Source organism: Nomascus leucogenys, chromosome 18 (assembly GCF_006542625.1).
Source record: "Nomascus leucogenys isolate Asia chromosome 18, Asia_NLE_v1, whole genome shotgun sequence".
In the NCBI taxonomy this organism is placed as follows: Eukaryota; Metazoa; Chordata; class Mammalia; order Primates; family Hylobatidae; genus Nomascus; species Nomascus leucogenys.
Genome location: NC_044398.1, coordinates 61,639,870 through 61,663,349, shown reverse-complemented (window position 1 = coordinate 61,663,349; position 23,480 = coordinate 61,639,870). Strand labels below are relative to the sequence as shown.

General features: G+C 43.5%; 1 protein-coding gene across 1 annotated transcript in view; it reads right to left on the bottom strand.

The window, feature by feature from the left end:
• ANK2 (ankyrin 2) overlaps nucleotides 1-19,968 on the bottom strand; it is a 689,728-nt gene extending 669,760 nt beyond the window's left edge. Inside the window, exon 1 of the mRNA XM_030799037.1 lies at nucleotides 19,443-19,968. Coding sequence (XP_030654897.1) covers nucleotides 19,443-19,514 — 72 coding nt within the window. The 5' untranslated portion in view covers nucleotides 19,515-19,968. The remainder of the gene's footprint in view (nucleotides 1-19,442) is intronic.
• Nucleotides 19,969-23,480: the final 3,512 nt, after the last annotated feature.

Genomic DNA, 23,480 nt, shown 5'->3' with positions numbered 1-23,480 from the left:
TATACAAGAGAGTTTGTAAATGGGAGAGACTGCAGAGAGTGAGATCAATTAGGACACTATTATAATATAGTCCATATAAGACCCAATGTGGTTCTGAACTTGGACAGAAAAAGAAAGATTGGAGAAAAGATGGAGAGAGGAAAAGAAACCAAAAACAGCACTCGAGGGTAGACACCAAATAGTGAGACTTTTATAAACATGTTATGTTTGAAGGACCCACAAGACATAAAGGAAGAGATTTATGGAAGTCAGATGAAAGTACCAGGTCAACAGAGGGGTTTACACTAAAGATACTGTTGAGGAGACATCAGCATATGGTGGAAATGGAAGCTACAGGAGTGGATAATTGGTCTGGGAAGAAATATAAATATGTGAGATGAAAATCAGAGAAGGAAAGTAGAACCCTGGTTGACATTAATGTTTAAAGAACAAGTGAAGGAAGAGGAAGTGATGGAGGAGAATGATAAAGAACACTAGTAGGAAAACCATGAACGAGTCATGATAATAAGTACAGCTCTTTAAGATCCAGCTGTTGACTAACTCACCAGTCGCATATCCTGCCACCTCCCCCAAAACTGTGCTCCAGCCATTCAGAACTTCTGATAACTCCCTAAAATGCCTAAAATGCCATATGCTTTCTACTTCCAAGCCTTTGCAATTCCTGTTTCCTCTGATATTCCCTTTCTATCTTAGTCAGGTTGCAAGCTCTTACTCTTCCTTCAAGCACCAGCTCCTCTTTGAGGCCTTTGCTGAAGTCCCCAAGCAGAGGCGTCCACTGCTTTGAATTATACCTTCTTTTTTTTGAGACGGAGTCTCGCTCTGTCGCCCAGGCTGGAGTGCAATAGCGCGATCTCGGCTCACTGCAAGCTCCGCCCCCTGGGTTCACGCCATTCTCCTGCCTCAGCCTCCCGAGTATCTGGGACTACAGGCGCCCGCCACAACGCCTGGCTAATTTTTTGTATATTTAATAGAGACGGTGTTTCACCGTGTTAGCCAGGATGGTCTCGATCTCCTGACCTCGTGATCCGCCCGCCTTGGCCTCCCAAAATGCTGGGATTACAGGATTGAGCCACCGTGCCCGGCCGAATTATACCTTCTTTATTGAAATCATCACATTCTATCTGCTTAGTTGGTTTTTCCACTGTACTATAGTTCCCTGAGTACTAAGTGTTTTCCCCTCTGTATTTGGGGTGTTTTCACCTCTGTACTTCTAGGCCCCAACATGATACCCGGCATGAGGAGATGGTATCACATGCACTGTTTAAGGACACAAGCTTTGATATCTAACACGTGTGGATGTGAACCCCTTTCTCTACCATTTCCTTGACTGCATGATCTTCAGCAAACTACTAAGCCTGGTTTCTTTAAATTAGAGTGATTATTGTCCTATCTCATCAAATGGATGGGAGGATGAAATAATACATGTAAAGAATTTGTCACAGAGCTTGACACACACTCAAGCTCAGTTAGTATAAGCATCTTTATTTCAGATGTTGAATATATGAATGGTAATCTATAGTCCTAATGAGAAGAGCTTCAGGAAGGAGGAAATGGTCAACAGAATAAAAACTGCTGACCGGGTGCAGTGGCTCATGCGACCGGGTGCAGTGGCTCATGCCTGTAATGCCAGTACTTTGGGAGGCCAAGGAGGGCAGATCACCTGAGGTCAGGAGTTCAAGACCAGCCTGACCAACACGGAGAAACCCCGTCTCTACTAAAAATACAAAACTAGCCAGGCGTGGTGGCACATGCCTGTAATCCCAGCCACTTGGGAAGCTGGGGCAGATGAATCACTTGAACCTGGGAGGCTGAGGTTGCGGTGAGCCGAGATTGCACCATTGCATTCCAGCCTGGGCAACAAGAGTGAAACTCCATCTCAAAAATAAAAATAAAAAATAAATAAAAACTGCTAAGAAGTAGGCCAAGCCCAGTGGCTCACGCTTATAATGCCAGCACTTTGAGAGGCCGAGGCAGGCAGATTACCTGAGGTCAGGAGTTCAAGACCAGCCTGGCCAACATGGTGAAACCATGTCTCTATGAAAAATAAAAACATTAGTTAACGTGGTGGTGGGTGCCTGTAATCCCAGCTACTCGGGAGGCTGAGGCAGGAAATTTGCTTGAACCTGGGAGGCAGAGGTTGCAGTGAGCTGAGATCACATCACTGCACTCCAGCTTGGGCAACGGAGCAAGACTCTGTCCGAAAAACAAAAAAAAATTAAGAAGTCTAATAGGATGAGGGCTATCCACTTACTAAATACTTAACTAAAGCATCCTTGTCTCCCCATCAACTGGGTTTCTTTAACCTCACTGTCAGGCTCAGCCTTGCCCCAATCTCTATAACTAGTGAAGACAAAAGAATTGCGGAAAACAACAACACCTTCTAAACAGAGGAAAGTCCTAGAACAGGCAGGAGAGAATGTGATCAAGGTCAGGATAATTCTTCTCTGAAACAGGAAGGAGGAAGGCAAGAATATGTGAAAATGCAAATGTTTAGAAGTGGATGTGTGTTCCTGGTTCTCTTTTATAACTGAAGAAGGTGTCTATAAAAGAGGCATTCATGCATAAAACATTTTGTACTGTCAGATGAAAGAACTAAGTCAGCTACATAATCATCCAAGTTTTTATCAGAAAGAGAGAGAAGATTTTCTAAGTTGGCATACAAGGTCTCTTATCCAATTATCAGTCTGATTTAGTCAATAGCCCTGGTACTTTGTACATTTTAGCTTTTTATATTTATAAATATATATTTTCTTAAAGTGAATATTCATTGTTGTCTAAAAAACTGTCTAAGCACTTCTAGCAAAGCTATACAAATACTTGGTAACTATCTTGGATAGGCAATAGCACTAAAGCATATTGGCTTGTTAGATATTATGTTTAGCTCAGTGGTATAAATTCATAAAATAAACATTTTTCCTTATAAACTGGCATTATGAAGTGATTAGTCCTTATAATTTATATTAAATATGTCTATTACTCTGAAATCTACAAGCTCACACAATTTAAGGAATATCAAAATACCATGCATCTATCATTTTCCTTCATGTTCATTATTATCTATCATTCATTACATTGGGCAGTCTCAGAAAAAGTTTATTTGATTTGCTCAATTCCATAATGAACTAATGCAAAATAACCTTATGAAATTAAAGCGCAGACAGATAGCGGAAGAGAAATTCAGTATTAATAAAACTTGTAGGAAAATAGTTTAATAAGCGCATCTTTTAGGACAATCAGAAAAAAAAGGTCACACAAGCCCAATATATATTAGATAATACACTGCAGAAAAATGACATGCTGCTTCTACATTTATTATGATAAGAGTAGAATAAAGGTTAATGGATTTGAAGAACCACATTTCCAAGAGTCTGGCTTTTAATACCAAGTGCCTGGCAAGATACCATTCATTATCAAGGAAAACTGTTGAGACAAATAACTTGTATATTAGTCTAGTGAAATAAAGCATTTAAAAGAATGAAACTGTTTTTAGACCTGCTCAGGTAAAACAAAAGAATGTTTGCTTAATTTCATTAAAAGGAAAAATAGCCGGGCGCGGTGGCTCACGCCTGTAATCCCATCACTTTGGGAGGCCGAGGCGGGCGGATCACGAGGTCAGGAGATAGAGACCATCCTGGCTAACACAGTGAAACGCCATCTCTATTAAAAATACAAAAAATTAGCCGGGCGAGGCGGCAGGTGCCTGTAGTCCCAGCTACTCGGGAGGCTGAGGCAGGAGAATGGCGTGAACCCCGGGGGGCGGAGCCTGCAGTGAGCCGAGATCGCGCCACTGCACTCCAGCCCAGGCGACAGCGAGACTGTGTCTCAAAAAATAAATAAATAAATAAATAAATAAATAAATAAATAAATAAATAAAGGAAAAATAAATTCCAGATGTAGCACTTGACAATCACCCAGGTCTTCACGTTTCCTCCAATTTCTTCAGGGTATGCAATGCTATTCTCAAGGAGCATGACTGATTCTTCTTAGGCTTCTTGTTGGGCTGCTCTTCCATCTCCAATTTTCTAAATTTGGGTATATCTTCAAGGGATCTGCTTCTGTCATATGTGATACAGAAGTGCCAATCTTCTGTTGAAAGGGTTCTGTTTTCAGCCCAAACCCTAATCAAGAAATGACCTGTGAATCTGTAACTTAAAATATCCTTCTCATCACCCACAGCTCACTAAGCAATGATCATGGCCAAATACACATATTCAAGACAGAAGACACTGGCTAGAGAGACATTTTTATCAGGCTAACTAACAGGTATGTAATGGAAGTTTTATCAGGCTAACAGGTATGTATGGAAGTTTTACACCGTAAAGCAAGAGAAGCAAACAAAACCCCCAAAATTAGATGAACAAACTTACTACTTTAAGTTAAATGTAATCACATTTGCAGCAAATAAGATTAATGTACAAATAATAATAATGGCCCTAAAACAAGGATGTTAGCAACCTCAGCATAGACATTAAAGAGAAAGAACAATGTGGAATTCAGAATGTGATCAGGCTACATATGGAAGAAAGAAAATCCAGACAGGATTGAGACTTGCTAGTGAAGAGGCACAGAATTTCATACCCAAACCCCAGGGGATAGAACTAATAATATCAAAACCCCAGGGGATAGTATTAATAATTGCAGAGATCTGTTTAAATTCTTTGAATTCTTTGAATGTTATTTCCTACAAATTCCATTATTACTTTCATAAAGTCCTAAATTAAAGAACCTCTTCCAAGTATTGTCATAAAAAATATCTGGCAGCTGGGCATGGTGGCTCACACCTGTAATCCCAACACTTTGGGAGGCCGATGCGGGCGGATCACCCAAGGTCAGGAATTCGAGATTAGCCTGGCCAACATGGTAAAACCATGTCTCTACTAAAAATACAAAAATTAGCTGGGTGTGGTGGCAGGCATCTGTAATCCCAGCTACTTGGGAGGCTGAGGCAGGAGAATGGCATGAACCCAGGAGGCAGAGGTTGTAGTGAGCAGAGATCTTGGAATTGCACTCCAGCTTGGGCAACAAGACTGAGACTCTGTCTCAAAAAAAAAAAAACCTGGCTTAATATCTGGATATTAGTCAAGATTCTGTGCACAAATGAGCCAAACCAGTTAAGCAATATCCATCATAATATTCTTTTTTTTTTCTGAGTGTTCTACAAATTACATTCACACAAAGTATCTTAACAGAACTATGATTTTAAATCTAGTACTGTTCAGCCTTTGAAATAAATTATTCCTTCAATTAAAAACCCTGCATGCAGTGACAGTTCCAGAAGCTTTATTTAGGAGGGACTTAATGGAGGCAATCTGATTGGAAGACAGAGATTCTTTTTTTTTTTTTTGAGACGGAGTCTCGCTCTGTCGCCCGGGCTGGAGTGCAGTGGCGCAATCTCGGCTCACTGCAAGCTCCGCCTCCTGGGTTCACGCCATTCTCCTGCCTCAGCCTCTCCGAGTAGCTGGGACTACAGGCGCCCACCACCACGCCCGGCTAATTTTTTGTATTTTTAGTAGAGACGGAGTTTCACCGTGGTCTCGATCTCCTGACCTCGTGATCCGCCCGCCTCGGCCTCCCAAAGTGCTGGGATTACAAGCGTGAGCCACCGCGCCCGGCCTGGAAGACAGAGATTCTAAGGGGGCATGGCATGCCGTGATCTGTCTAGAGGTTAAACATATATATATATATATTTTTTTTTTTTTTTGAGATGTAGTCTCACACTGTTGCCCAGGATGGAGAGAAATGGCATGATCTCGGCTCACTGCAACCTCCACCTCCCGGGTTCAAACAATTCTCCTGCCTCAGCCTCCCAAGTAGCTGGGATTACAGGCACCCGCCACAATGCCCAGCTAATTTTTGTATTTTTAATAGAGACGAGGTTTCACCATGTTGGCCAGGCTGGTCTCAAACTGCTGACCTTGTGATTCGCCCACTTCGGTCTCCCAAAGTGCTGAGATTACAGGCATGAGCCACTGCACCCGGCCCCAAAAATATTGTTTTTATTAAATTGTATATTATAGAACTGATGAAAATGGCAATTTTTTAAAAGTTGTATTTGGATTTTAAATAAGATTGTGAAAATATGACATCCATGATTAGATGATAATGATGACAATGACGACAATGACGATGATGATGATGATGATTTTATTTGGAAGTGGCTTTTATCTGGGGATGGGAGGAAGGTGGCTAATGGTGCCAACACCTTTCAGGGGTATTCATTCTTTCTCTACAGAATAAAGAACAAATTCTTTAGTAAACTGAAGGCCATCCATGATATTATACCAAATATATTTTCTTTTTTATTTATTTTGAGACAGAATCTTACTTTGTCACCCAGGCTGTAGTGCAGTGGTACAGTCTCAATTCACTGCAAACTCTGCCTCCCAGGTCCAAGTGATTCTCCTGCCTCAGACTCCCGAGTACCTAGGATTACAGATGCCTGCTGCCACACCCGGCTAATTTTTGTATTTTTAGTAGAGACAGGGTTTCACCATGTTGGCCAAGCTAGTCTCGAACTCCTGACCTCAGGTGATCCACACGCCTCTGCCTCCCAAAATGCTGGGATTACAGGTGTGAGCCACCATGCCCAGCCTACCAAATATTTTTTCAGTTTTATCTTTCACTAGTAACTCCTTGTCATTTGCTCTTTAGTCCATTACTATTGATCACTAACCATTCTGCCTGCCCTCCAATATTTTCCCATCTCTCTGTGTCTCTTTATGCTGCTCCTTCTGGATCTGAAAAGCTCTTTATCCAATCTCTACCTATCAAAATTAAAGCCATTCTCCTATATCCCACTCAAATTTCAACTTTTTCATTAAACTTAATATGATTTCCTTCAACCAAAATAAACTTTTCTCTGTCCTTCCACGGTATTTTATACACTATTATTGCCCTTATGATATTCCTTTTTGTTTTTGAGATGGAGTATCTCTCTTCTTGTCCAGGCTAGAGTGCAATGGCTCGATCTTGACTCACTGCAACCTCCGCCTCTTGGGTTCAAGCAATTCTCTGCCTTAGCCTCCCGAGTAGCTGGGGCTACAGGCGCCCGCCACCATGCCCAGCTAATTTTTTTGTAATTTTAGTAGAGACGGGGTTTCACCACCGTGGCCAGGCTGGTCTTGAACTCCTGACCTTGTGATCCACCTGCCTCGGCCTCCCAAAGTGCTGGGATTACAGGCGTGAGCCACCGTGACTAGCCCATCATCTCCTATATGATTCTAAGATTCTTGAGAGTAGGGGTAGATCTAATGTCCTTCTTAGAAAAAAATTTAAAATATTCTGAGTGCTTTTCAAATTAAACATAACTTATAGAGTTATAACTTTGTTTTTGAAAAATCTGAGGAATACGGCCGGGCGTGGTGGCTCATGCCTGTAATCCCAACACTTTGGGAGGCCAAGGCAGGTGGGTCACCTGAGGTCAGGAGTTCGAGACTAGCCTGGCCAACATGGTGAAACCCTGTCTCTACAAAATATAAAAAAATTAGCTGGGTGTGGCATCATGCACCTGTAATCTCAGCTACTCAGGAGCCTAGGGCAGGAGAATCACTTGAACCCAGGAGGTGGAGATTGCAGTGAGCTGAGATCATGCCACTATATTCCAGCCTAGGTGACAGAGTGAGACCTTGCCTCAAAATAATAAATCAATGAAAAATCTGAAGAATGTATCTTTTAAAATTATTGCCAAGGGTTGGTTATATTCCAGGTGACATCTGAAATTATTAATTTGGTTTCTAATTTTAACAGCTACCTTCTATAATGTAGAAATGAAATGTAAGGGAGGATTACATTATTAGTATGTCTTCCATCGAGTGATGATTAAAACTGAAAATGTAATTGGTAACTTCTGTCTTCATGTTTGAAATGCCATAAAGTTTCATGGATTAAAGAGCAAATTATTACTAATTAGGGCCTTGCCCAGGCTGCCACTTGTTTGCTAGGTAATTTTGAGCAAGTTACTTACACTCTTTGTGCAATCACTTAACAAATCTGAAATCTAAAATATGGATTATCTGCTTTCCAAGTTGCTACAGATATTAAGTTACTGTCAAGAATTATAAGGAAGGAGGGAATCTGAAAAGTGAACAGAAATGGTACTTGTTGGGGGTAGTTAAACTACTTCTTGGGTACTATGCTCACTACCAGGGTGCCAGGATCCGTACTCCAAACCTCAGCATCATGCAATATTCCCGTGTAACAAATCTGCACATCTACTCCTTGTATTTAAAATAAAATTTGAAATTTAAAACGAAAACAAAAACAAAAAACAAATCATACGTGTTAATAACACCCTGAAGCTAAATAACCTACAGTGAGCTAAGGAAAGAACAGAGTTAAATGAAGAAAAGTTTTCAACTGAGGTGTAATCCCAGCACTTTGGGAGGCCAAGGTTGGAGGACTGCTTGAGGATAGAAGTTCGAGACCAGCCTGGTCAACATAGCAAGACCCTGTCTCTATATATAAAAAAGAAAATAATAATAATAATGGACCTGTGAGATGGAATTATGGTTATTGCCATTTAATACATTATAAAACTAAAGTTTGGTGAGATTATATAATTTACTCAGAGTTACTCAGATAGGAACTAGGGGGGCTGTGCAAGCCTCATTTCTGACTTCTGTGTCTAATCCCCAGGCAAATGGCTGTCCTTCCTTGTAGTGCTGTCCTTGGGGAAGGGAAGAGGCTGACATTTATTGTGCATTTATCATATAACAACAATAGTTAAAGTTATTTAGTATAAACCAACTGCCAGGTACCAAGCAAAATGTATTTTGTACATTTTATTATTTATTTATTCATTTATTTATTTTGAGATGGTAGTCTCGCTCTGTTGCCCAGGCTGTAGTGCACAGTGGCGCAATCTCGGCTCACTAAAACCTCCACCTCCCATAGCTGCAAAGAGAAAGTGTGGGCCCTATGTGAGCAAGTCCCCTGGTGTCATGCCCTCCTCATTCAGTGGGAAAAAGTATGGTGGGAAGGAGCCCAGAGTGAGAAGTTCTAGAGCTTAGAGCTTGTGTCTAAGGGTGGTACTGTGTAACACTCTCCAAACTCAAAGCACAGAGCCCGAGTACAAGGCGACTGAACAATCAAAAGGAAGGTAAACAGCAAAACTATAGCATTTGCATATAGTGATTTATGAAGATTTAAGTAAGGAAATATTTCCTGTGAAATGTTTGTAACTAGTTCTTATCACATCTGTGTTACCTCCTGATCCAATGACAAAAATACTGTGCTAAGTCTTGTTTGATACCAGCTTATTTGTGTTAACCTAGTTCTCACTCTGTGGTAGATCATATTTTCAAAGGTGGCCAATATCCCTCCCACATGCTATTTTTACAATATGATGTTAATATCCATCCCTCCCATGGAATAGTGGGATGTACGTCCCCTACCACTGAATCTAGGTGAAGCCATGAGACTGCCTCACCAAGAGTACGACAAAAGAAACCTGCGATTTCTAAGGCTAGGTCTTAAAGATGCCTTTTACTTCTGCCACAATTTCTTGGGACTTTTACTGTTGGAACCCAATCACCGCGCTGCAAGGAAGCCAAGATCCACACAGAGAGGACTTATATAGGTGTTCTAGCCGACACCCTCAGGTAGTATTGGTCACCAGATGTGTGACTGAGCAAATCTTAGATGATTATTGCCCCAGTCATGGAGTCACCTCCAGCCTTCTAGTCACCCCAGCTGATTCCTCATATCCTCACCAAGCCCCACCCAATTGCAGATTAATGAGCAAAACACATGATTATTGTTGTTTGAAGCCACTATGTTTGACGGGGTTTGTTATGTAGCAATTGATAACTGAAACTATTTATATATCCTTGCAATAAAAGCTAGGTTTACAGGCTAGTGAACTCAAGGCTATACGTGTCACTAGAAACAGATAATTAGCTCCTTAATATACCATAATCTACCCATATAATAACCCTTTATAAAAACATAAAATGCTAAACGTCTCCAAACCTTGTAGTGAATGAAGCTTAAAGTCCCTATTTATTTCTCATCTTATTGCTCATATTCAACGTAGCTGATTTAGAAATTTTTTTTTTTTTTGAGACGGAGTCTCGCTCTGTCGCCCAGGCTGGAGTGCAGTGGCGCGATCTCGGCTCACTGCAAGCTCCGCCTCCCGGGTTCACGCCATTCTCCTGCCTCAGCCTCTCCAAGTAGCTGGGACTACAGGCGCCCGCCACCACGCCCGGCTAATTTTTTGTATTTTTAGTAGAGACAGGGTTTCACCGTGGTCTCGATCTCCTGACCTCGTGATCCGCCCGCCTCGGCCTCCCAAAGTGCTGGGATTACAAGCGTGAGCCACCGCGCCCGGCTAGAAATTGTTTTTTTAAAGCCTCTGGGAACTCTCTGTATTCATCAAGTAGGGTATGAGATGTGACATATTAATTTGTCTTTTTTCACTTGATTTTTTGATATAGTTTTATTGTATGCAGTTCACTTTCATAAACAGCCTTCCTTCTAGAAATGAGTACTTGTCTTGTAGCTTCATATGACGTTTAAATGGGAAATTGTATAAATAATGTTTTAAGGCTGGGTGCGGTGGCTCATGCCTGTAATCCCAGCACTTTGGGAGGCCAAGGTGGGTGGATTGCTCAAGGCCAGGAGTTCAAGATCAGCCTGGCCAACACGACAAAACCCCATCTCTACTAAAAACACAAAAATTAGCCGGGCATGGTGGTATGTGCCTCTGGTCCCAGCTACTTGGGAGGCTGAGGCAGAAGGATTGCTTGAGCCCAGGAGGTGGAGATGGCAGTGGGCCAACATCACACCACTGCCCTCCAGCCTGGACAACAGAGCAAGACAGTATCTCAAAAAAAAAAAAAAAAAATTTTAAAGCCAAGCTAAAAGCATATTAATGCTGTTAAGATTTTCTAAATCTACATAATGCATACAGAAAATCTGAAAAATTCAAAATACTGAAACCCAGAAGATAAAGTCCAGAGATGGACTCACGTCAATGTCAACTGAATTTTGATAAAGATGAAAAGGCAATTTAATAGATAAAACATGATCTTTTCAGCCGGGCATGGTGGCTCACGCCTGTAATCCCAGCACTTTGGGAGGCCAAGGCGGGTGGATCACCTGAAGTCAGGAGTTCAAGACCAGCCTGACCAACATGGTGAAACCCCATCTTTACTAAAAATACAAAATTAGCTGGTCATGATGGCACATGCCTATAATCCCAGCCACTTGGGAGCCTGAGGCAGGAGAATCACTTGAACCCAGGAGATGGAGATTGCAGTGAGCCGAGATTGCACCACTGCACTCCAGCCTGGGCAACAGAGTGAGACACTGTCTCAAAAAATAAAAATAAAAATAAATAAATAAATAAAATATAAGGATGTCGGGTGGGTACGATGGCTCACACATGTAATCCCAGCACTTTGGGAGGCCGAGGCGGGTACATAGCCTGAGGTCGGGAGTTCAAGTCCAGCCAGACCAACATGGAGAAACCCCATCTCTACTAAAAATACAAAATTAGCTGGGCTGCTGGCAGGTGCCTGTAATCCCAGCTACTCGGGAGGCTGAGGCAGGAGAATCACTTGAACATGGGAGGCAGAGGTTGTGGGTGAGCCAAGATCACGCCACTGCACTCCAGCCTGGGCAACAAGAGCGAGACTCCATCTCAAAAAAAAAAAAAAAGAAAAGAAAACATAAGGATGTCAAATAAGCACATAAGAAGTGTTCAACATCATTAGTCATTAGGGAAACACAAATTAAATCCACAAAGAAGTGTCTCTACACCCTTATTAGAATGACTAAAACAAAAAAATGCCAACATCAAATGTTGACAAGGATGCAGAGCAATAAGAACTCTAATTCATTGTTGGAAGGAATGTAAAAGCAGCAACACAGTCACATTGGAAAATAGTTTGACAGTTTCTTTCTTTTTTTTTTTCTTTTTTTTGAGATGGAGTCTCGCTCTGTCGCCCAGGCTGGAGAGCAGTGGCGTGATCTCAGCACACTGCACGCTCCGCCTCCCGGGTTCACGCCTCCCGAGTAGCTGGGACTACAGGCGCCCGCCACCATGCCCAGCTAATTTTTTTTGCATTTTTAGTAGAGACGGGGTTTCACTGTGTTAGCCAGGATGGTCGCGATCTCCTGACCTCGTGATCCGCCTGCCTCAGGACAGTTTCTTATTAAGTTAAACATATATTTACTATATAATCCAAAATTTATATTCCTAGGTGCACACCTAAGAGAAATAAAAACATGCTTCACACAAAAAACCCATACAAATTTTTTTTTGTTTTTGAGACGATGTTTCATTCTTGTTGCCCGGGCTAGAGTGCAATGGCGCGATCTCGGCTCACCGCAACCTCTGCCTCCCGCGTGCAAGCAATTCTGCTTCAGCCTCCTGAGTAGCTGGGATTAGAGGCATGCCCCACCACGCCCAGCTAATTTTTGTATTTTTAGTAGAGACGGGGCTTCTCCATGTTGGTCAGGCTGATGTCAAACTCCCGACCTCAGATGGTCTGCCCACCTCAGCCTCCAAACGTGCTGGGATTACAGGCCTGATTATAGGATTACAGGTGCCCAGCTGATCCTTTGTATTTCTATGGTATCAATTGTAATGTCTTCTCCTTCATTCTGATTTTATTTGGGTATCCTCTATACTTTTTATAAAATAAAAATTAAAAATATAACATCTTGGCTGGGCACGGTGGGTCATGCCTGTAATCCCAGCACTTTGGGAGGCCGAGGTGGGCAGATCATGAGGTCAGGAGATCAAGACCATCCTGGCTAACACGGTGAAACTCTGTCTCTACTAAATATACAAAAAATTAGCCGGGCGTGGTGGCGGGCGCCTGTAGTCCCAGCTACTCGGAGAGGCTGAGGCAGGAGAATGGCGTGAACCCAGGGGGCGGAGCTTGCAGTGAGCCGAGATCACGCCACTGCACTCCAGCCTGGGCAACAGAGAGAGACTCCATCTCAAAAAAAAAAAAAAAAATATATATATATATATATATATATATATATATATATATATATAAAACATCTTGGCTGGGTGCGGTAGCTCACACCTGTAATCCCAGCACTTTGGGAGGCCAAGGCAGGTGGATCACCTGAGGTTAGGAGTTCGAGACCAGCCTGGCCAACATACTGAAACTCCATCTCTACTAAAAATACAAAAATTAGCCAGGCACGGTGGCACACGCCTGCAGTCCCACCTACTCGGGAGTCTGAGGCAGAATAGCTTGAACCCGAGAGACAGAGGTTTTAGTGAGTCAAGACTGCGCCACTGCACTCCAGCCTAGAGGACGAAGTGAGACTCTGACTCAAAATAAATAAATAAATAAAAATAAATATGTATATGTGTGTGTGTGTATGTATGCAACATCTTGACAAAAATATACAAAGAATGCAATTAATAATAGAAGAAACTGCCAGGTGCAGTAGCACAGGCTTATAGTCCTAGCTACCTGAGTAGCTAAGGCAGGAGGATTGCTTGAACCCAGGCATTTGTTTGTTGTGCTTTTTTTTTTTTTTAATTTTATTTTTTATTTAATTTTATTTTTTTGAGACAGAGTCTCACTCTGTTGCCCAGGTTGTAGTGCAATGGCATGATCTCAGCTCACTGCAACCCCTGTCTTCCGGGTTCAAGCGATTCTCCTGCCTCAGCCTCCCAAATAGCTCGGATTACAGGTGCCCACCACTACACCTGGCTAATTTTTTTTGTATTTTTAGTAGAGACGGGGTTTCACCATGTTAGTTAGGCTGGTCTCGAACTCCTGACCTCAGGTGATCCACACGCCTCGGCCTCCCAAAGTGCTGGGATTACAGGCGTGAGCCTCCACGCCCGGCCTATTGTGTTTTTCTTAGACAGGGTCTCACTGTCGTGCAGGCTGGAGTGCAGTGGCATGATCACGGCTCACTGCAATCTTGAACTCCCCGGCTCAAGCAATCATCCCAGCTCAGCTTCCCAAGTAGCTGGGAGTACAGTCACCCACGACCATACCCAGCTAATTTTTGTATTTTTTGTAAAGATAGGGTTTTGCCATGTTGCCCAGGCTGGTCGCAAATTCCTGGAGCCCAGGCCTTTGAGGCTATAATGCAGAATGACTGCACCTGTGAATAATCACTGCACCCCACTGCACTGCCCATAGCCTGGGCAGTACAGAGAGACCCCGACTTTTTTTTTTTTTTGAGACAGTGTGCTAGGATTACAGGCGTGAGCCACTATGCCTGGTGACCCCAACTCTTAAGAGAAAAAAAAAGAAAGAATGAAAAATCCTTTAAAAATGTAAGCCTGGCCAGGCGCAGTGGCTCACACCTATAATCCTAGCACTTTGGGAGGCTGAGGCAGAAGGATCACTTGCGCTGAGGAGTTTGAGACCAGCCTGGACAACATAGTGAAATATCACCTCTATTTATAATAAAAAATAAATATAAATGTAAGCATATATACATATACATATAACCTGTTCAAAAAGATTCTCCATTAACCCATTCATTCTCAGAAATATTTTTCTCAGGACCATCATAGAAACAGCAGAAATAATTGAGGAGCTCCCAGTGGAGGCAAAAGGTAACTGAAAGCTTTAGTCTCTCCTCTGAGCAACCATGATGCTGGAAAAATGTTCTTTTAGAGAACACAGAAGTGAAAATGGAATTCAAGCATTTTTTTTTTTTTTTTTGAGATGGAGTCTTGCTCTGTCATCCAGGCTGGAGTGCAGTGGCGCAATCTCGGCTCACTGCAACCTCCACCTCCTGAGTCCAAGCTATTCTCCTTCCTCAGCCTCCCGGGTAGCTGGGATTGCAGGCGCCCGCCACCAAGCCCAGCTAATTTATTTGTATTCATAGTAGAGATGAGGTTTCACCATTTTGGCCAGGCCAGTCTTGAACTCCCGACCTCGGGCAATCCTCTCGCTTCAGTCTCTCAAAGTGCTGAAATTACAGGCGTGAGTCACCTGGCCCGGCCCAAGCTATTCTCCTGATGGATTTGAGTAATGAAAATTACTTCAACTCTACTGTAAATACTATAGTTAAATCCAAGTAACTCAAAGCAGAACTCCATGAGAATAATTATAGATAGCTAGGAGTAGCAGAGGAGTTCTTTAATAGTCACAAACCCTGAAAATTAGAAGAAGACAGTAAATAACAGTGATTGCAAAGTAAGGCATCGTTAAGACCACATTTTAAATCCCTAAGTTCCAATTTCCTAGCTATGAACTTGAGTATGTAGCTCAGTTCCTCTAAACCCACGTTTCCTTGTCTAGAAAATGGGAATAATATCTCCTTCACAGGATTGTTGTGAAAACTATGTCTCGCTCAGCACCATGCTTGGCTCACTGTAAATATTTCAGTATTACCACATGGAAGGTCTCAATGTTTCCACAGCAAAGAATGAAGGAACACTAGTTTGGTGCCATAAATGATATGATACCAATACCCAGAGACCACGGGGAAGGATTGATGAAGAAACAAGAGAATGACACTGAAGGTTTCTGGCACCAATGATAGACCGTCTTACAGCTCTTCCAAGTCTCACAGCAATCAGTGCCACGATAACACCCATCAGCGTTTGTCAGAAAGATGGTAAGGTCCAGATAGATGCTATCAATATATCTTTTCTTTTTTTCTTTTTTGAGACTGTTGCGCTCTGTCACCCGGGCTGGACGGCAGTGGCTCAATCTCAGCTCACCGCAACCTCCGCCTCCTGGGTTCAAGCAATTCTTCTGTCTCAACCTCCTATCTGGGATTACAGGTGCCCGCCACCACACCCAGCTAATTTTTGTATTTTTAGTGGAGGCCAGGTTTCACCATGTTGGCTAGGCTGGTCTCGAACTCCAGATCTCAGGTTTTACTCCCACCTCGGCCTCCCAAAGTGCTGGGATTACAGGCATGAGCCACCGTGCCCGGCCTTCAATATATCTTGTATGTCATAATCTGAGTAAGTACTCATTTAGCTTTGATTTAAATTCTCTGGAAATGGCCATAAGAGTCATATGGGTCCTTTAATGTATATGACATATACAGAAAAACTATTTCAAACTTCAGTTGCCAAACAACCATTTCTTCATCTTTTCTTTTACAAAGTTAGAAAATGAATGAAGAATAAATACGGGCTGATGTCCACGAAATCTTTCTATTTTCATAAATAATTTGACTTACGAATTGGAAAAAGTAGGTGAAACTTCTGTAACTTATTTATCCTGTATATAAAATACGGAAAAGATGCTCCTTTTCTTACAAGAAGAAGAAAAAAAGGGAAATACCTAATGTCTAAGAAGCCTGAAAAGATGGCACATTGATAAAGTTATCTCTCCCTTAGCAGAATGAACTTAAAGGTCATTTTTCCTTGTCCTTCTCATTTTTGGAAACCTAGATTTTAAGTACACTGTGTGAAGGTACTGGACCACTTTAGATATTTCACGCTACATGAGCATTTTCCAAAAGCTTTAAAAAAATTCTTTGTTCAGGCCAGGCGCGGTGGCTCACGCTTGTAATCCCAGCACTTTGGGAGGCCGAGGCGGGCGGATCACGAGGTCAGGAGATCGAGACCACGGTGAAACCCCGTCTCTACTAAAAATACAAAAAATTAGCCGGGCGTGGTGGCGGGTGCCTGTAGTCCCAGCTACTGGGAGAGGCTGAGGCAGGAGAATGGCGTGAACCCGGGAGGCGGAGCTTGCAGTGAGCCGAGATTGCACCACTGCACTCCAGCCTGGGCGACAGAGCAAGACTCTGTCTCAAAAAAAAAAAAAAAATCTTTGTTCAAAATATGAAGTTGTAAAAAATAACATATATAGCTTGTGATATGTAATTCTAATAATATATGAAATAATTAATGAGAACAGAAATATAGCAAATAAATGCAAATGAATTCAATCCTACAGTGACATTTTAGGTACATACAAATTAGGTATTATTTAGGCTCATTATTAGAGGAGTGATCAAAACAAAAAGTTGATAAATAACTATTTTGTCTAAATAACGTGGAAAGGACCCTATAAGTAATTCAAATTTTAAATAGTTTGATGCTTCAAATACCTACACCTGCTAATGGGTAGGGTTTTTGTCCTCTTCATTTCATTATCTTTAGAACATGAAACATTACTTTATGCTGAATAAATGTCTGTCGAATAAATGAATCCCCACACAGCATAGTTTCATTGAAATTAGTAGTTAAATATACTAATTTGCCAGCTATATTTATATTCACCAAAAGCTTTTCTAAAATATTTTAATTTCTAAATTTCCATTATATAATTAATAGTATGACCAATAGATTTGTTGCAAAAATCCACATTAAAATCTTTACTCCTTTGGACTTCTGTGCTTTTCTCAATTACACTTTTTCTGAATTTTTACATGGTTCAGAAAGAGTAAAACAATTCCAATTTTAATTTAATTCCAATTCAATCCAGAATTGATTTGAAAAAGAATTATTAATGAACATGGGAAAATATGTCCAGGAAACAGCGACACAGTTAAAATACAATGTGAATGGGGCCTAAAACATTTCACCACTTAGTAGAACAACACAGTTATCCCTTCCGTTTTTCTATTTCTAATTTGCTCAAAATCACTTTCAGGCAAATGGTGATTCTGCAGCCAGAGGTTGTCAGTACTTCTGTTCCACCTGACTGGATGAATCAGGTAGACAGGAAGGACCAATAATTCCAGCAACCTATTTCTACATCCTATGCAAATTAATGCACCAATCACTAAAACAGTGCTACTGTAAGGTCATATAAATGAAAGCCTGAACAGAGGACACCAGTCAATAACTTGAATGTTGCAGCACTGTGTCATTTTACACAGCTTTTAATTATAAGCTTCTCTAAATAGGGTGTCTAGTCTGCAAAATAACAATGACCTTCCATGCACATTTTTTCTATAACTATTTCATACGTATTATTTGCTAGATCAATAAAAGTGCTTTACAGAATAAGATTTCATAGAAATGTTTGAGTGCACATATCCTGTTTATTAATAAATTAACAAATTTCACTTCCTCAATGTTTATATATGTGTGCATACATATATATTTAGCCAAATATAAAAATAATTTTTTGCTTAAAAATATTATTTATATTGCAAATAACAATAATTTCACCTTCATTCTTGAATGCATAACTATCACAAATACAGATTTAATGATATCTGCTATCACAATTCTTCCAGAAAATAATAAAAAAACAATAGCTCCAAGTGCAATAAAAAATGCATTGTCATAAAATTAGAGTCCTAGATCCTATAAGGATTTAAAACCCTAACAATTTCTTTGGGACGCAGATTGCCACAAAAACTGTACACACTACTTTTTAGTCATTGCATTAAAAAATGCCCATAAGCAAAGGTTGTCCCTAATATAACACTACCTACACATATTAAAATTCAAACGTGGCAAAGACCTTCTTAGGCATCAATCAATTCTACTGTCATGTTTTCATTAATCCTGGAGTCTCTTTTATTTTTCAAAATTTCCACACTACCAGGGAGAAAGACCATTCTGTTGGGCATTATTTTCCTGCACAGATAGTATTCATCAACCAATTTTAGCCCTATTTCTAAATAGGAATCAATTCTCTTCGGTAAAGAGGTTTCCTATTTGCAGTCAATGGATCATATTCTCACACTCATACACTACCATGAACACAGCAAGTGCACAATCGCTACTACTGTGATAACCTAAAGTGCTAGTGCTATAGTTCCTGGCAATGGTAGCCGTGGGGAAAAAAACCTAGATACCAAATCACAGATCACAACCAGATGGAGTACTCCCTTGTTTTAATATTACCATACAAATAGAAAACGGAGCTTATTCAAACAGTCAAAGAAACGTGCATTCCTCCTTGCAGTGCTGGGGGAAGCTGTTTGTGTCTCTATAGACGTGGAGAGAACAGGAACACATGTTTTCTGTACTACATAGCTAATGCAGGATACAAGGCTGCAGTTGTTGGGTGAAGCTTTGCCCGAAAGTTGAGAAATGGTGAGTAACCTCTAGATGAGGTTCCTGCTCTCCTATGGATGGAAGTAAATGCTTCCAGGAATCCTTCTCAAGGTCCTCGGGGAGTTTGGGTCTGGGGTACCTTTCCCCCTGGGGCACCCTGGTTTCTTCTAACGGTATAGCTCTGCAGTGGGTCATGTGACAGCTGGGTGTGTGCCTCTGTGCGGGGTGGGAGGGATGAGTTTGCGGGGTGCGTGTGTGTGAGTGTGCGTGCGTTCAGAAGTTACACGTCTGGTTTTGGAAGACGTGTATTTTTCTAGGGCTGTCTGCGTGTGTGTCTGTATGTGTGTCTGTGTGAAGTGAGACTGAGAAAAGAGGTTTAGAGAATGGTCCTGGGCCGGGCGATGTAGCCAAGTCGGCTCGTGTCGGCCCCGCTCCTTGGGGAGCCGCTGCATTGGGGTTGAGGTCCCCGCCCTTGGGGGACGCAAGGACAATGGGGTGCCGGCGCCCCTCCCGCACTTTGTGCACCCACCTGACGAATCCGCGGCGGGTTCGGCGGGGTGGAGGCCCCGCCTTCCGGGGCCGGGGAGGTGGGAGAAGCCATCTTCCTGCGGCTCCGGGTTTCTTCCTCCTGTCACGCCCGGGTCTCCCGCGTCTCCTCGGTCTCCTCCGCGTAGGGCCTGCGGCCCGCGCCAGCCCGGAGTCTCCGCAGCCGCCGCGCCCCGCGGACCCGCCCCGGCTCCTGCGCCGCAGAGTAGAAGGGGCGGCTGTGCCTTCTGCTCGCCCAGCCGAAGTCCCTTCCCGCGCCACCTACATCCCGGCCGGCGGACTCGCGGCCGCGGCGGGCCGGGGTCGGACGCGACCTTGGCCGCGGGCTGGGCAGGCAGCTGCGCCTTCCTAGCGCCGCGCCCGGCGCGTGTGGTCTGAAAGTGCGAGCTGCCCGGCTTATTCTAGCGGCGGCGCCGGCAGAAAGGAGGCTGCTCCCCTAGCCGCTGCCGCTATCGCCAGGAGAGCGATGAGCTCATGGACAGCTCCCAGAAATATGTCTATATGCACCACTGACTGCCGGAGTTCGGGAGGTGGGTGGGGAGAAGGAGGCTCCTCCGCGGGCGCTCCCGCATCACTGGCGGACGTTCCCTTGGGAGGCCCCTGGCTGTTGGGGCGCGTCCAGCTCTTCCCTGCCCATCTCCACACTCACTCTCGGCTCTTTTCATTCATGCTATACACACATTTCCTATCCGCACTGTCTCTCCGCTGGCGTTGTGCTAAGGCACCCACACACCCACCCACCTCTAGCCTCCACTCGCACACATTCTTTGTTCTGCCAACTACTCCCTATTGATAAGGGGGAATTCATTTACGGAGTGAATGTGGTGTGAAATGCCACCGGGACCTCAACCCCTGTCGGATGTGGGCTGATGGATGAAGTGTCCCAAACGGTGTGTCCTTCACGCTTTGGGCGTTTCCCCCTCCCTCGACATCCAGCCTCTTCCCTTCCCACCTTCTTCACTGTGAGAAAACATCTTCCAGCTACCGTCCAGGGTAGGGACTTGGCCCCATCCCTCACCAAGGCAGAGAGCACCTCTTTTGTAGCTCTGTGAAGAACTTAAAAGACGGACCATGTTTTGCAGACCTTTGCGCAAGAGCTATGGCGGGAGTCATAAATCCCGCACAGGGGCCGACTTTCTTTGCCTCACTGTTTCCCAGGGGTATAGAGCTTCCATGGACATGCAAACCACCTTCCAAACCTGATTACTGTCTTTCTTCATTGGCTCAGCTGTCCTATTGAGGTGGAATTATGGCTTTTTACAGATAAAATGACGTTCCTGAGATTGTTCCCTTTCTTAGGCATCATCAATTTCCCTTTCTTATAGATTTCCGTAGAAATATACACCTACCTTCAAAAACAAAACAAAGCAAAACTTTCCTTTACCGCAGCCTCCCTTCCCTCAACTAGTGTTCCAGTTCTGTACATCTCCTTTCAGGAAGAGCCTTTACAAAGTTTCAGTATCTCCTGTTCCTCTCTTCACGTTCTCTGTTGAACGTAGTCCATTCAGGCTTTCCTCCACCTACGTGACCAAACTTCCTCCTGGCAAGGTTCCCAATGACCTCCATGCTGCGAAATCTAATGATCAATTCTCAGTCCTCTTTTGGCTTGACCTCCAAATGTTAAAGAGAGAGAGAGAGAGAAAAGATAAAGAGAAAAGAAAAAAAAAAAAGAAAGCTGCCGGGCGCAGTGGCTCACGCCTGTAATCCCAGCACTTTGGGAGGCCGAGGCGGGCGGATCACAAGGTCAGGAGATCGACACCATCCTGGCTAACTATGGTGAAACCCCGTCTCTACTAAAAATGTAAAAAATTAGCCTGGTATGGTGGCGGGTGCCTGTAGTCCCAGCTACTCGGGAGGCTGAGGCAGGAGAATGGCGTGAAGCCGGGAGGCAGAGGTTGCAGTGAGCCGAGATTGCGCCACTGCACTCTAGCCTGGGCGACAGAACGAGACTCCGTCTCAAAAAAAAAAAAAAAAAAAAAGAAAACTAGCTCCCAGGCACGGTGGCTCACGCCTGTAATCCCAGCACTTTGGGAGGCCGAGGCAGGAGGATCAACCGAGGTCGGGAGTTCGAGACCAGCCTGACCAACATGGAGAAACCCCATCTCTACTAAAAATACAAAATTAGCCGGGTGTGGTGGTGCATGCCTGTAATCCCAGCTACTAGGGAGGCTGAGGCAGGAGAATCACTTTTTTTTTTTTTGAGACGGAGTTTCACTCTTGTTGCCCAGGCTGAAGTGCAATGGCTTGATCTCGGCTTACCTCAATCTCCGCGTCCTGGGTCCAAGTGGTTCTCCTTCCTCAGCCTCCGGAGTAGCTGGGATTACAGGCATGTGCCACCACACCTACCTAATTTTGTATTTTTAGTAGAAATGGGGTTTCTCCATGTTGGTCAGGCTGGTCTCGAACTCCTGACCTCAGGTGATCCGCCTGCCTCGGCCTCCCAAAGTGCTGGGCTTACAGGCATGAGACACTGCTCCTGGCTTAATTTTTGTATTTTTAGTGGAGACGAGGTTTCACCATATTGGCCAGGCTAGTCTCAGACTCCTGACCTTGTGATCCTCCCGCCTCAGCCTCCCAAAGTGCTGGGATTACAGGTGTGAGCCGCCGTGCCCGGCTAAAAGTATAATCTCTGCAAGCATTCCTCCAAGTCTCCCAATGTGACAATTTTTATTGGGACAGTGTAGCTTGATGGTTAAGATGGTGAACTGACATCGATAACTAGCACTGAGATGCTATCTACTTAACATTTCTAAAGGCCGGGCGTGGTGGCTCATGCCTGTAATCCCAGCACTTTGGGAGGCCAAGGCCGGTGGATCACAAGGTCAAGAGATCGAGACCATCCTGGCCAACATGGTGAAACCCTGCCTCTTCTAAAAATACAAAAATTAGCTGGGCGTGGTGGCTCGTGCCTGTAATCTCAGCTACTCAGGAGGTTGAGGCAGGAGAATCGCTTGAACCCCGGCAGGCGAAGGTTGTAGTGAGCCGGGATTACACCACTGCACTCCAGCCTGGCAACAGAGTGAGACATCGTCTAAAAAAAAAAAAAATTCCATACTTTAGTTTCCTTACCTGTGAAAGGGCAATAATATTACTTACTTTGTAGGATCATTGTGAATAGCAAATGAGATAATGTACATAGACATTGAAAATGCTCAATGTAGGCCAGGCGCGGTGGCTCACGCCTGTAATCCCAGCACTTCGGGAGGCTGAGGCGGGTGGATCACGAGTTCAGGAGATTGAGGCCATCCTGGCCAACATGGTGAAACCCTGTCTCTACTAAAAATACAAAAATTAGCCAGGCGTGGTGGCACATGCCTGTAATCCCAGCTACTAGGGAGGCTGAGGCAGGAGAATCACTTGAACCTGGGAGTCGGAGGTTGCAGTGAGCCAAGATCATGCCATTGCACTCCAGCCTGGCAACAGAGTGAGACTCCGTCTGAAAAAAAAAAAAAAAAGAAAAGAAAATGCTCAATGTAAATACTCAATACTGTAGTCCTTACTACATTATTATGTAATATTATGTAATGATATATTACATAGATATTATGTAATGATATCTAACTAAAAACAGGAGACTGAAGATAAAGGTGGTTACGCGGTGGCTCACGCTTGTAATCCCAGCACTTTGGGAGGCCGAGGCGGGCGGATCACGAGGTCAGGAGATCAAGACCACGGTGAAACCCCGTCTCTACTAAAAATACAAAAAAAAAAAAATTAGCCGGGCGTTGTGGCGGGTGCCTGTAGTCCCAGCTACTCGGAGAGGCTGAGGCAGGAGAATGGCGTGAACCTGGGAGGCGGAGCTTGCAGTGAGCCGAGATTGAGCCACTGCACTCCAGCCTGGATGACAGAGCGAGACTCCGTCTCAAAAAAAAAAAAAAAAAAAAAAAAAAAACCAAACAAAAAAAAGAAAACCTTTATATCATATCAGAAAATCAAGAAAAGCTTAGTGAGGCAAGTAAGTACTGATAATACTGCTATGGCTCCTGAGTGCTCTGTATCATAAGTGGGCACACAGAAATCT